We start from the raw sequence: 10,575 nt of genomic DNA, 5'->3' as shown, positions 1-10,575 counted from the left end.
TTCCATGCGTACACCGGATCATAGCTGAATTCAGCTTAAAGCATGCGACTCCGACCACCCGCAGAGAGCAGAACACAATGCTAACGGTCACTCTATTGCGCCTTCTTAGAGCTTGCCAGCTTACGCTCTCGCCGTCTTTTCGCTGCCTCTGGACCGCTCTCAGTATCGAGCACATAGTCCCACCACCGGAACGAACTCGAGTAGTTTCCGATGAACTTCTCATGATGAGTATCGTGGTGATCCGCGCCGGCCCAGAAAGGCAAGAAGTGGTGCAGACTCCAGGGGAAATCATAGCCGGAGTGCGCATCAATCGCTTGGAACAATCGCAATACGATCCAGATGTACATCGTCAGAATATGTAGGTCCTTAGTGATGGCGCACCATAAAATTGGCGAGCTTACGGTCCCAAGGCCCAGAATCATAACCTCAATTGGCGATGCATACTCAGCAGCAAGACCGAACGGCGCGGAGTACTGGTGATGGATCTTATGGATGTTTTTGTATAGTGGTCCCCAGTGCAGCGCGCGATGGGTCCAATAGTGCCATGTATCTTCCAGGACGAAGAAGATGGCGATTTGGTAGGCCATGGTGAAGATCGACGGAAATGGTACAGTAGTTGACAAGCCGAAGAATTGCGCCAAGGGGTGGAAGAACCAAATCTGCGGCAGCTCGACGGTGAAGTGGCTCAACAGTACCAGCTTGGCGCAATCCCACTGCTCCTTTGCCGAAGGCACCTTCTGCTGTGGGCATCGTCAGCACGAGAGTATCTTCCACCATTCCACCCAACCCAGACTTACACCTTGGATCTTGTACTTGTTCAGCGACGGTATCCGGTCGATGATCATCCACGGTAGACTCCGGCCAAAGTACACAATCTCGTGCATCAAGAAGCTCATGATGCCGGTAGCCAAGACGTCATTGCCAATGAAGGCATACCATGCCGCCCATAATCTCTCGAAGTAGTTGAGCTGGACATTGTATTTCGAAATCTCGGAGAACTCATGCCAATAGGTATTCTGCGTGTGCGGCAGCATAGCATCCGCGATCGAGGTATAGGTGGCGTTATTGCTGTATTGTCACAGTCGTCAGTGTCGATGCATTGGCTACATGCTTCGTTCATCCCATCATGGGTAACAGGTGAGACCTACAACACGTCCATTGTGTACGTCGTAAGAGCCGCCATCTTCCTTGGACGCCGCTATATAACTTGTGTCAAGGACAGTCCAGTGAAAGAACGCTATCACAAGCACACAGAGAAGGAGAGGCGAACGTTCGAAAGTCGAATGTTTAAACGTCTCGCCTTCGAGCTCGAATCGAACCACAATCCCAATCTTTGGTGCCGCTAGCCTCACTAATGCAAAGCTTCCGCCGTCCCTGACAGCGTCAGGGTCAGAGGGGTCTCGCCGAAGCGGGCTGTTAGTCAGCGCCATCTTCGATTCAACGGCGAAGACTGTGGCCGGAACACGGAGAGGCTTTCGAGATCAGGTCGACATGGCGATGCCTTACAAGAATGAGTGAAAGCAATACAATAGCATGCTGGTGTAGCCTTCGTGCTGCATAACCAATCCAAGAAGCTCTACATAGCCCCCATACAACGCCATTCCCTCACCGGCGCACAAATACACGACCACCACAAAGCTGAGTGCAACGCCGATTCATCGTGCTGTATTCGTCAAGTTTATAGGCAGCTTACTTGCACTATGCGAGCAAGCAAGCAAATGCGCCTTGAAGGAGTGACTAAGGAGCATATGAACACTTCGTCATTGCTTTCATTCATGGGCCAAGTCTTGACGGCAGCAAGTCTTCGCACCGTCTGTTGGTCCTGTTGCGCCATGCTCAAATCTGCTCCAACGCTCACCGCTACCGTACCTTCTTGATTTCCGTCGCCCATCCTTCGATCCCGTCACCCTTGCTGCCCACCTCCACCGGGAGCGTAACGCCCTCCATCCCCTTCGTGCCGTCCATGAATGCATGGTTCGACATGCCGCCGGCATTGGCCCGTTCGGCCGGTAAGAGTTCCAGCATGGGTAGTAAGAAGTCAGCAATCCGCTTCGACTCCTCGACACTGAAGTGGTACTTCTCCCGGAGCACGTCGGGTAGCGCCCAGTGGCGAAGTCGGTGGATGTTGCGCAGCTCGCCTTTGCGGTTAAAGATCTCTTGCGACCACTTGCCGGAGATGCAGAGAGACTTAGGGAAGGTGCCGAGGAGTTCGATGATCTGGGCAATGTGGTCATCGTCCTTGCCATACTTGGTGCCGGATTGAGGGTCGAAGAGGTAGTCGCCTGTGATCAGTTCAAAGACCTAGCAACACATCAACCCTGCCAAAACTTCGTCAAGCAGTATTACAATGCTTACCATGCACGCCATACTCCAGACGTCGGTGCTTGCACCCCATTTAGCACCCAAAATCACTTCCGGTGAGCGGTACTGTCGTGTCTGAATGTCGTTCGTAAAGTGATGGCCGACCCAGCATGCGTTGCCGAGATCTGCAATCTTCACTGAAATGATATCGATGCCGTCAGTCTTCTCCAGTTCCTTGGGCTGGACTGCGTGCGAACTGCCAAGGTCCATATCCGAGACGTTGTTCGCAAGTATGTCTCTGCGCCTAGCCATCAGTCACACCTAGATTCGTACGATCACGCGTTGCTTCAGTACTCACGCAGTCTTCTCGCGCTCCTTTTGCGGGTCGTTCCTCTCGCTCGAGGCGTCTGGCGAGCCTGGCTTGATGCCTAAGCTTTCCAGCATTGACTTTGACTCGAGGGATGCACTTGAGCCTGCTGCACCGCTCATCTCAGCGCCGTCCTTACCCGTAGGAGACGCACCGGAGATGGGGCCATTACCTTTGTTTTCGCTCAAGATCCTGTTTAGGCTCTGCGTACTACCTGGGTATTGACCCATGAGATCTGTCTGCGAGAAACTTGCATTCAGTGGGCTCGGTAAGGGCTGGCTGCCGGTGATGAGTGTTCTCCTTCTCCGTCGGCCGTTGCGGTGGTCGTCCTTCTCCTTATTCTCGTCCTTGACGTATGTCTTGACTATTTGCTCAACGTCGCCGATTTCGATGAGCACGTTCTCCGGCTTGAGATCCGTATGAATGATGCCACATTCGCGATGGAGGTAGTCGAGGCCGAGCAGAACCTGCTTAGTGATTTGCTTGACCAACGGCATGGGAATACCGCGGTGGTTCCAGCGCTTGATCAAGCCGAGCAGGTTCTCGCCAAGCACTTCGAACACCATGCAGACGTGCATGCCGTGCGGTCCTTTGTGGTTGAAGGAATCGAGCAGACTCACGACGTGCCGCCTGCCCGGGTGATCCTTGTTCGCCTCGACAACCTTGTTCAGCAGCTTGATCTCGTCCAGCGCAGTCTCCGTGTAGTGCGCCGCCGATCTGACGACCTTCAGGGCTACATGCTTGCCGGTTGTGTTGTCTTTAGACAGCCACACTGTTGAAAAGTGGCCCCAACCCAGCTTCCGCACGACTGTGTACTTGCCATCTTTGTACTGTTCGCCTACTTGTACGGGGTGGTAGCCACCTTTGCAGTAGTCTTCCGAGTCCTCCTCGTCGGCTGTGTTTTCGGTGCCGTCGTCATCGTCGTCGTCGGAGTCGGTGGGCGACTGCTGGAGCTCCTGCCCATATTGCGCTTTCTGATGGTTTAATGGTGAAGAGGTACTCTGCGCACTATACGTGAAGTCATCAATTAGCATGTCGCCCTCTAGCGAGTCCATGCGTGGACTGTGCACGCAGCGGTGTCTCGGGTCTACGTTGAGTATGTAGCGAAGGCGGCGCAGCTTCTCGGCGCAGCGACGGGGTGCTACGTGGATGTTTGCATGGAAGCGCTGGCAGAAGGGTTTCGCGTAACAAGGCCACAGCCCATGGCGGTCACCGTTACCCACCAAAGCCACCAAGCTTACTGACTCTCATTCGTACTCACCTGTACGGGTTCCCGCCGGCTTGCTGCTGCTCGGTAGTGATGATTGGTTTCAAATCCTGCTTTCGCCGCTTTGTCTTGCCGTTCCCACTACTGGCGCTGCCATTGCTCGTCGCCACGCCCGCAACCTGCTTCACCTTGTTGACGGCTGCTTTCTTGATGCTATCCGTGCCATTCATGGTGCGGATGTGCTGTGCGCCTCACGTGATGCGGCGTCGTGCGCGTCGTCAACCAATGCTGGATGGGAAATAGCAGTAGCAGCGTTCAGAAGCAGCTACCGGGTTGCGCGATAGGCGGTGGCGTTTGGCGCATGGGAGCGCTGTGTCTCACCACTCGCCTCGACACGGAACGCCGTTGAATGTCAACATTGAGTTAGACGTTGATGGTATTGCGACTCACTGCGTTCACCACCGTTCACGGAGATGCTGCGGTTATTCTGGCCCGCCAGATCAGGGCATCACCAGCGCTTGGGCCGGTTCCTGCGCTTGCAGCGAATCATGCGAGTCAATGCTGTGGGGGAGCATTCACGGCACAGGCTTGACGATCACCATTCTACCGAAAATAACATCTACGGCTGCCTCTGTCTGCCTACATACACGCGCGTTGTTGAGCAGAACCAAATCGTCGCGTCGTAAGACCTCCTGTGAACAATGGTCGCATAGCACGAATGACCTTATGCTCTGCGAAGCCTGTTGTAGGCTCTCTGAACGGTCGAACTCTGCCCAAACACCGCTGGGAGCCATGAGTGCGTGGCTAAAAGTCCGGAGCTCCCATTGGCTGCATGTAAGTGCGAGCCCGTAGTCAACTGTTCCAGCCGCCAGGAACACTGAACGAGCCTTCGAATGTGCCCACTTTAGAGCACATCAGCATGGTATGCGCCAGTATCGGGCGACAAGCTACGTATACATGCAGTAGTCAAACCGGGGATACCAGCCGCGTAGAAGAGCAATATAAACGCCGCTTAATAGCTTCTTGCTTCCCGATAGTCGGACACATTCACGTTCCAAGCCCGTCTAGTGCGCCTCTAGCATCGCACTCAGCACTACCAACACCTCCTGCGCCCTTCGTTGGAAGCCTTCGCGCAATCAAGGCTGCCAGCGACTGAACCTGTCTGGGTGCCACCTGTTCCGCTCTGCTTTTAAGATCTATCACCCCTGCAAATGCAGAACGTATGTTGCAGGGGCAGGCTTCCAGAGCCCTTGTAGCACGGCTCTCGACAACAAGTCGTTTGTTGGCACGGTGCGATGCTGGGTGGCTCTGGGAACGATGTCATCGTGCTGTAGTCGGTAGAAGCTGCGTACCCGAGTTTGTGGAAGGTGACGACTGGATCAGGGCTTGGAGATATTCAGCTGATTGAGCTGGGAAGATGTCGCAGGCGTTCGATATTTGCGAGTTCTGTGGGAGGTAAGCTTCTGAAAGTGCATTCCGGTTGCGGTGATTTCGCAACGCACGTATTCCTCTGCATTTGCGCCTCGAATACCACTCCCAGCCGGCTCGCCATAATTCCCCGAAGCTCCTTCTCCTTCCTTTTTGACTCCTTCAATGCTGCCCATACGGCCGACGTGGTGTGCAAAGCTCCTGTCTCCTGCCGCACGGCTGCTTCTAGCTCCGTCTCGCAGAATGCCGTAGAAGCCTGGTTCGCAAAGCCGTACGACTGCGTTTTATTGAGCGTGGCGTCGGCGACACTGCAGCGTCCTTCAGTAGCGTGCATCATCCGGAACGTTTGACATAACCTCTTGTGCGGCTGCGACCGCTGTCTCTCCACAACACCTATGTCGTTCCCAAACTTGACTGCTGGACGGCGTGATGGTGATTTCGTTCGAGTTCCAGTGTGGTGGGTGGGAGTAAGGGGGCGTGATGCAGCAGCGACGCTACATCACGCCACGCCCAAAGATCGAAGCCAAGGGTTGGAATATGGTTCCCACGTGACTGCGGCTGCAGCATCGCACTGTTGATGAAGACAAAAGACAGTCAGACTTTCGACAACGTGTGGAAACGCCAACAACGAGGACCGTGCTGTGAGGGTGGCCAAATGGACCAGCGCGCCTTCCAGCTTTATCCGAACACACCAGGATACAGGGGCAACGTCGGGCACTGGCCATAAAAAAGCCATGAGATCTCCTACATCCACTTTGCGTCTGTGATACATCGCATCAGTGATACACCGCATCAACCATCACAATTACCTCGTCGCACACTTCTGAACATGCGCACGTTCTTGCTCCGGTACAAGCCGAGAATGTGTCAGGGTGGAAACGCAGGCGGTCACTCTTCAGGCTCGCTCGCCCTCCAAATATCTTAGTGATGACACACTTGCATGCCTTCAATGCCCAATTCTTCGCTTCGACTTTACAAGCGGCCTCCTGGGAAAGTCCATCTGTAATTTTCCGGAAGGCGGTCATGTTGGACGTGTCTTGGAAGGCTTCAGTACGAGCACGGTGCCATTCTTGACTAGCTTCTGGCGCTTTTCGATAAGTTCCTTGCCGAGCTTGCGCCCTTGTCGTTCCCTTCTCCCCCGGTTTAGGCCTAGGCTTGGGTTTTGTTTCAATTTCGGCTTCGACTATCTCGCCTCGTGTTCTACTACCATGGTTCGAATGTCCTTAAACTAGCCGTCTCTAGAGCATCGACAGCAGACTTTGCGTCTTTTACGAGCGCTTCGCACGGCAGCGGCAGCTTATCTGGTGACCTCTGCTGTACGCAGCACTTCAGGTGCCGATTGCCTTGTCGAGAACCACAGAGAGCTTGAGCAAGTTTACGACATGTTGTGCAGCGATTGCTGCATTGCGAAACAACTGCCGCTCATCGTACGCGGCTCTTAGAGCTCTCCGAGCGCTGAACATGCGCGCTTCAGCATAGTCATGGTGGGTTAGTAGGTACGACATGATTTGCTGTATGTTACGGCGCAATTGGTATCAATGCAATGTTCCACGTATCGTTGCGTCTGTTGCTGACCGTGAAGAAGCCGATGCTAGAGCACGGCAGCCCGCTGTCGAGTTATCTCGAAGTCCAGATTGCATGGCTTCGACTTCTTTGTGGCCTTCCACCTGATCCATTGTCATCGCGTTGTCCAAAGCCTTTGTATATCTTAGGGAGGTGTGCGAACCCCGAGCGAGCATCCTAGTCCACGGGGGTTCAGGCCCCAGATGTAGCATTCAGCCTCGCATGAGCATCTCGCAGCATCCGCTGTCTCTTCTCCTCCACGTAAGACTTCCGGTATTGGTAGTAGAAATATAGCAAAGGAGGTGCCGTGGCCAGCATGGTAAAGAGAATTGTGATATGAATACGATCTTTCCGTGTCAGGCTTCGCGGCAGTGAGTGTGATGTGTGCTGTTGAGGTGCGACAGGCTGTACCTGAGCGGCAATGGGTGCAGTGTGCGGTCGCACAGAAGGTTGTAATGTTTTGTCCGCCTGCAAAGCATATGTCCGACCTGACTGTCGCCGACTAACACCGCACCGCCATTTCAGTGGCCGTGTGGGAGCCCACGGCGCATGACGGACCATCTCTTTGGTTATTACATGCATTTAAGTGCAGTGCAGAAGACGAGAGAAATGCTCTCGTTCGGCGCGAAATATAGAGCTAGAATCACAGCGCACGGACAATGTAGAAGTAAAGAGTGCACGGGCTTTCTATACAGTACGGCATTATTTGTTCCAATGGTTTAAGCGTAGCGACTAGAAATTGCCTGATAATGCCACGCGAAAATTGCGGAGACCACTTGAGAGATGGTCTGATCCAGTTCGCCAAGAACTTGCCGACTTTGACGACAAGTTGGTGCATATGTCGTAGGAGAACCTTACTTAAGTACATCTGCTTCGTCTCCGCCTCATCACGATCGCTTTCTGACCGTCGGCGGTGTTTCCTTGGTCTGCAGCAGCTCACATTTTGTCCGCAGGAGATCTTGATAGCGAAGTCTGCTTCAGCCGGTCGGGGTTGTCGATTCGAGCATGCTATTTCGGTTCCCTGCACTAACTCGCCTTTATCTGCTTGACATTGCTCTTCCGATCTTTGGAACTGCGTCAACTGCAGTCTCGGCTGGAATCGAGCCGCTCGCTTGAGCGCATCGTGCGCTACTCCATGACCAAGTCCCGGGTGCAGTGGCAAGGTGGCCAGCAAGACCATGTAGTAGCACCCTGTTAGAAGGAGTTCCCTCGGACAGCCGCGACCACCTTGTCAGGGATCTTTTTGTCTATGCTCGCACAAGCGTCCAACAACGTGCATGATCGAAGGATCTCATGATGTAGCTGACCGTGCTGTCCAACGTGCGCAATGCAGCTATACCGTCCCCTTGCCATGAACTTCAAGCAAGCAGCTCCCACTGCCCGGTTTACTAACCACGATCGCTTCTTTCAGCTTTTCTTCGGTCATGTCTGGGAAACGCCTCAGGTAGTATTCGTCAACCCACTTGCGCTTCACTTTGTCGACCTTGTCAATCGGCACAAGATGCACTGAGCACCCACCCCAGCCTGCACCCGTCAACCTACTGCCGTACGCCCCAGCAGAGCGCGCGAGCTGGCACAGCTCGTCGAGCTCAGGGCAGGAGTTCTCGAAGAGGTCGCGGCAAGAGTCTTGCGTGTCGTTCATGAGCGCTCCAAGCGCTTTCAGTAGTTCGGCGTTCTCCTTCTCATCCTTTGGTGGATTCGTCGAAAGATGTTCATAAAACTGCAGTACGCGAATCGCCTCGCCGAAGACATGCAACGCTCGCTGCCGCAGCTTGAACCTATCTGCACGTATTGGAAACTTCTTCATGTACTTAGTCTCGATCTCGTCTATGCTCATGCCCAAAATCTCCGAAAGCTGCTGGCGGGTGTAGCCTTCTTCTTGCGGAAGGTAATGGTCAATCTTCTCGACCAGGCTCTGCAGCTGGTCCCGAAATTCGGCCTTGGACACGGTGTGGTTGTTCTTGATACCTTCTTTCTCCTGAAAGTAGGCGTCGTGGAAGCCTCTTAAGCTGACACCAAGCGGACCAGCATCAGATGGTAACTGTTTGATGCCGAAGATTCTAGCCAGCACCAATGCCGCCAGTGTCACCTCGACCACACGAAGGTTGTAGCACACGGGTGCGGTGACATGCTTGTCAGCTGCGACAAACGACTGCGCAATGACGAAGACAAGCGGAGACTTCAACTCTGGAAATGCCACGTTCTTCGCGGACAGCTCAGGAACGAAGGAGACATATAAAGCGGAGCCTTGCAGTGGAAAGACGGATGCGGACTGATCCATGCCTCCAGAGTTCACACCTACTGCGCGTTCGGACACAATGGCAAGTTCGACAAGCTCCTTCTTGTCGATCTTTGCCTCACCGTTTGCTCGCATCACCGCTAAAGCGCTGGAACAAACAAATGCTGCACTGCTCGACAACCCGCCGCCAGATGGTACTGTACCGTCTGCGAGGATGTTCATTCCTACGCTTTGCTGGAAGTCTTTGCGCTTCTTTCGTAATAGCTCGGTTGCGCCGCTTAAACCGGACTTGAAGTAATTTGTCCATTCGAGCGTTGATGAATCAATATGTACGTCGCCAGTGTCTGGAATGTCGAACTCTTTGCTCTCAAACTTCTGTTGGTGAACGTTGGTTAAGCGTACAGTACTTGGGCCCGGTTCCTGATCGTGGACGGAAACGGCCAGCAGTACGTCGGCCTCAATAGCCATTGGAAGCACTTCGTAAAGACAATAGTCGATGTGCTGGCAGCCGTGTCAGCTTGGATGTTTAGTTCCAGACACCATCATCAGAAGATAGTAAGAGACTGTGGCGTAGGCTCCAACTACTGGCATGCCTACCTCGCCGATAATATTTACTCGCCCAGGACTTCGTGAGACGAAGTCGGGCAGCTTCCCATAGCTCTCCTTGAAAGTCTTGATGAGGTTGTTCCATCTTCGAGTCTGACTTTCAACTGCATCTTGAGGGTATATGTCGCTCAGCGACTTGGCTATAGGTACTTCCATCACAGCAAGCCAATGCTTCTGATAAGACGAAGATTTACTCTGTAATACGCTGCCTGATTGCCTGATGAAATTGCTAGGCGAGGAGTAGACGGTCACACCAACAAGAGAAATTGATCTCCGTGGTCATGAACAGATCATTGCGGTAAGTGAGCACATGCGAGCTCCACTCTTCCGAGACGCTGGATTGGAGATCGCCGGGAAGTTGACCCAAAGGGGATGCAAGACGCCGCAAAATGCTGGCATGTGGAGAGACATAACCGACCTCGAGGGCCTTCCACTGTTACACAAGCACAGGCACTATGGGACGAGCATCTATGATTCCAGATTCGGAAGGGATGAAGGGCCTAGAAGCCTAACAGCGAGGGACCTCGAGGACCTCATGTGTTTATAGTGAGAGGAGGCATACCGCAGGCTCGAGGTGGCCTGATATGAGCATTTCCTCCGCCGACACTAAACGTCCTCCTAGATGTTACTCGGAAACCTTCTGCGCAGCTGTTCTCATCTTTCAAAGTACATCGCTTCAGTCGCGTATTCAATTTTGGGGCCGCGGTGAGCCTCTGCCAAGATGAGTGCCACACAATGCGGACGGCTCTGAAGTCGTGACCGTTCGAAACATTTGTCGTCAGCATCCGGCCTGTCTCGGTTCATGTTTGCAATACCTAGACTTGCTCCCATTGTCCTGATGATTCGGTGTCAATCGTTCTACGT

General features: G+C 53.6%; 5 protein-coding genes across 5 annotated transcripts; 1 reads left to right on the top strand and 4 right to left on the bottom strand.

Annotated features, from left to right (window-relative positions):
- Positions 1–92: 92 nt before the first annotated feature.
- Positions 93–1,034, bottom strand: BAUCODRAFT_77677 (uncharacterized protein; the record flags this gene model as incomplete). The annotated part of the gene is made up of 2 exons (XM_007681798.1): positions 93–740; positions 798–1,034. The coding sequence occupies 2 exons, from the start codon at positions 1,032–1,034 to the stop codon at positions 93–95; spliced, it is 885 nt and encodes a 294-aa protein (XP_007679988.1).
- Positions 1,035–1,482: 448 nt separating this feature from the next.
- Positions 1,483–2,776, bottom strand: BAUCODRAFT_37830 (uncharacterized protein). Its single transcript, XM_007681645.1, has 3 exons — positions 2,660–2,776; positions 2,356–2,599; positions 1,483–2,301 (listed from the first exon to the last, which is right to left on the bottom strand). The coding sequence occupies exons 1-3, from the start codon at positions 2,743–2,745 to the stop codon at positions 1,861–1,863; spliced, it is 771 nt and encodes a 256-aa protein (XP_007679835.1). The 5' UTR covers positions 2,746–2,776; the 3' UTR covers positions 1,483–1,860.
- Positions 2,777–4,306: 1,530 nt separating this feature from the next.
- Positions 4,307–4,999, top strand: BAUCODRAFT_266749 (uncharacterized protein). Its single transcript, XM_007682001.1, has one exon. It carries the CDS (start codon positions 4,434–4,436, stop codon positions 4,725–4,727), a length of 294 nt encoding a protein of 97 aa, XP_007680191.1. The 5' UTR covers positions 4,307–4,433; the 3' UTR covers positions 4,728–4,999.
- Positions 5,000–6,467: 1,468 nt separating this feature from the next.
- BAUCODRAFT_266720 (uncharacterized protein) lies at positions 6,468–7,485 on the bottom strand. The gene is made up of 3 exons (XM_007682000.1): positions 7,278–7,485; positions 7,030–7,227; positions 6,468–6,970 (listed from the first exon to the last, which is right to left on the bottom strand). The coding sequence occupies exons 1-3, from the start codon at positions 7,446–7,448 to the stop codon at positions 6,839–6,841; spliced, it is 501 nt and encodes a 166-aa protein (XP_007680190.1). The 5' UTR covers positions 7,449–7,485; the 3' UTR covers positions 6,468–6,838.
- A 714-nt stretch (positions 7,486–8,199) lies between these two features.
- On the bottom strand, positions 8,200–9,867 carry BAUCODRAFT_77467 (uncharacterized protein; the record flags this gene model as incomplete). The annotated part of the gene is made up of 2 exons (XM_007681782.1): positions 8,200–9,606; positions 9,703–9,867. The coding sequence occupies 2 exons, from the start codon at positions 9,865–9,867 to the stop codon at positions 8,200–8,202; spliced, it is 1,572 nt and encodes a 523-aa protein (XP_007679972.1).
- Between the last annotated feature and the right edge of the window lie 708 nt (positions 9,868–10,575).

This window comes from Baudoinia panamericana, assembly GCF_000338955.1.
Source record: "Baudoinia panamericana UAMH 10762 unplaced genomic scaffold BAUCOscaffold_12, whole genome shotgun sequence".
Taxonomy (NCBI): domain Eukaryota; kingdom Fungi; phylum Ascomycota; class Dothideomycetes; order Mycosphaerellales; family Teratosphaeriaceae; genus Baudoinia; species Baudoinia panamericana.
Note: the sequence above shows the minus strand (reverse complement) of the source record. Positions and strands in the feature narration are given on the sequence as shown.

Coding starts and splice junctions, on each gene's coding strand:
- BAUCODRAFT_37830 (XM_007681645.1), bottom strand. CDS start 2,745: ATGCTGGAAAGCTTAGGCATCAAGCCAGGCTCGCCAGACGCCTCGAGC. Junction 2,600..2,659: donor AAGGAGCGCGAGAAGACTGC/GTGAGTACTGAA, acceptor GGCTAGGCGCAG/AGACATACTTGCGAACAACG. Junction 2,302..2,355: donor TCTGGAGTATGGCGTGCATG/GTAAGCATTGTA, acceptor ATGTGTTGCTAG/GTCTTTGAACTGATCACAGG.
- BAUCODRAFT_266749 (XM_007682001.1), top strand. CDS start 4,434: ATGCTGTGGGGGAGCATTCACGGCACAGGCTTGACGATCACCATTCTA.
- BAUCODRAFT_266720 (XM_007682000.1), bottom strand. CDS start 7,448: ATGCATGTAATAACCAAAGAGATGGTCCGTCATGCGCCGTGGGCTCCC. Junction 7,228..7,277: donor CTGCACCCATTGCCGCTCAG/GTACAGCCTGTC, acceptor ACTGCCGCGAAG/CCTGACACGGAAAGATCGTA. Junction 6,971..7,029: donor GACTAGGATGCTCGCTCGGG/GTTCGCACACCT, acceptor ACAATGGATCAG/GTGGAAGGCCACAAAGAAGT.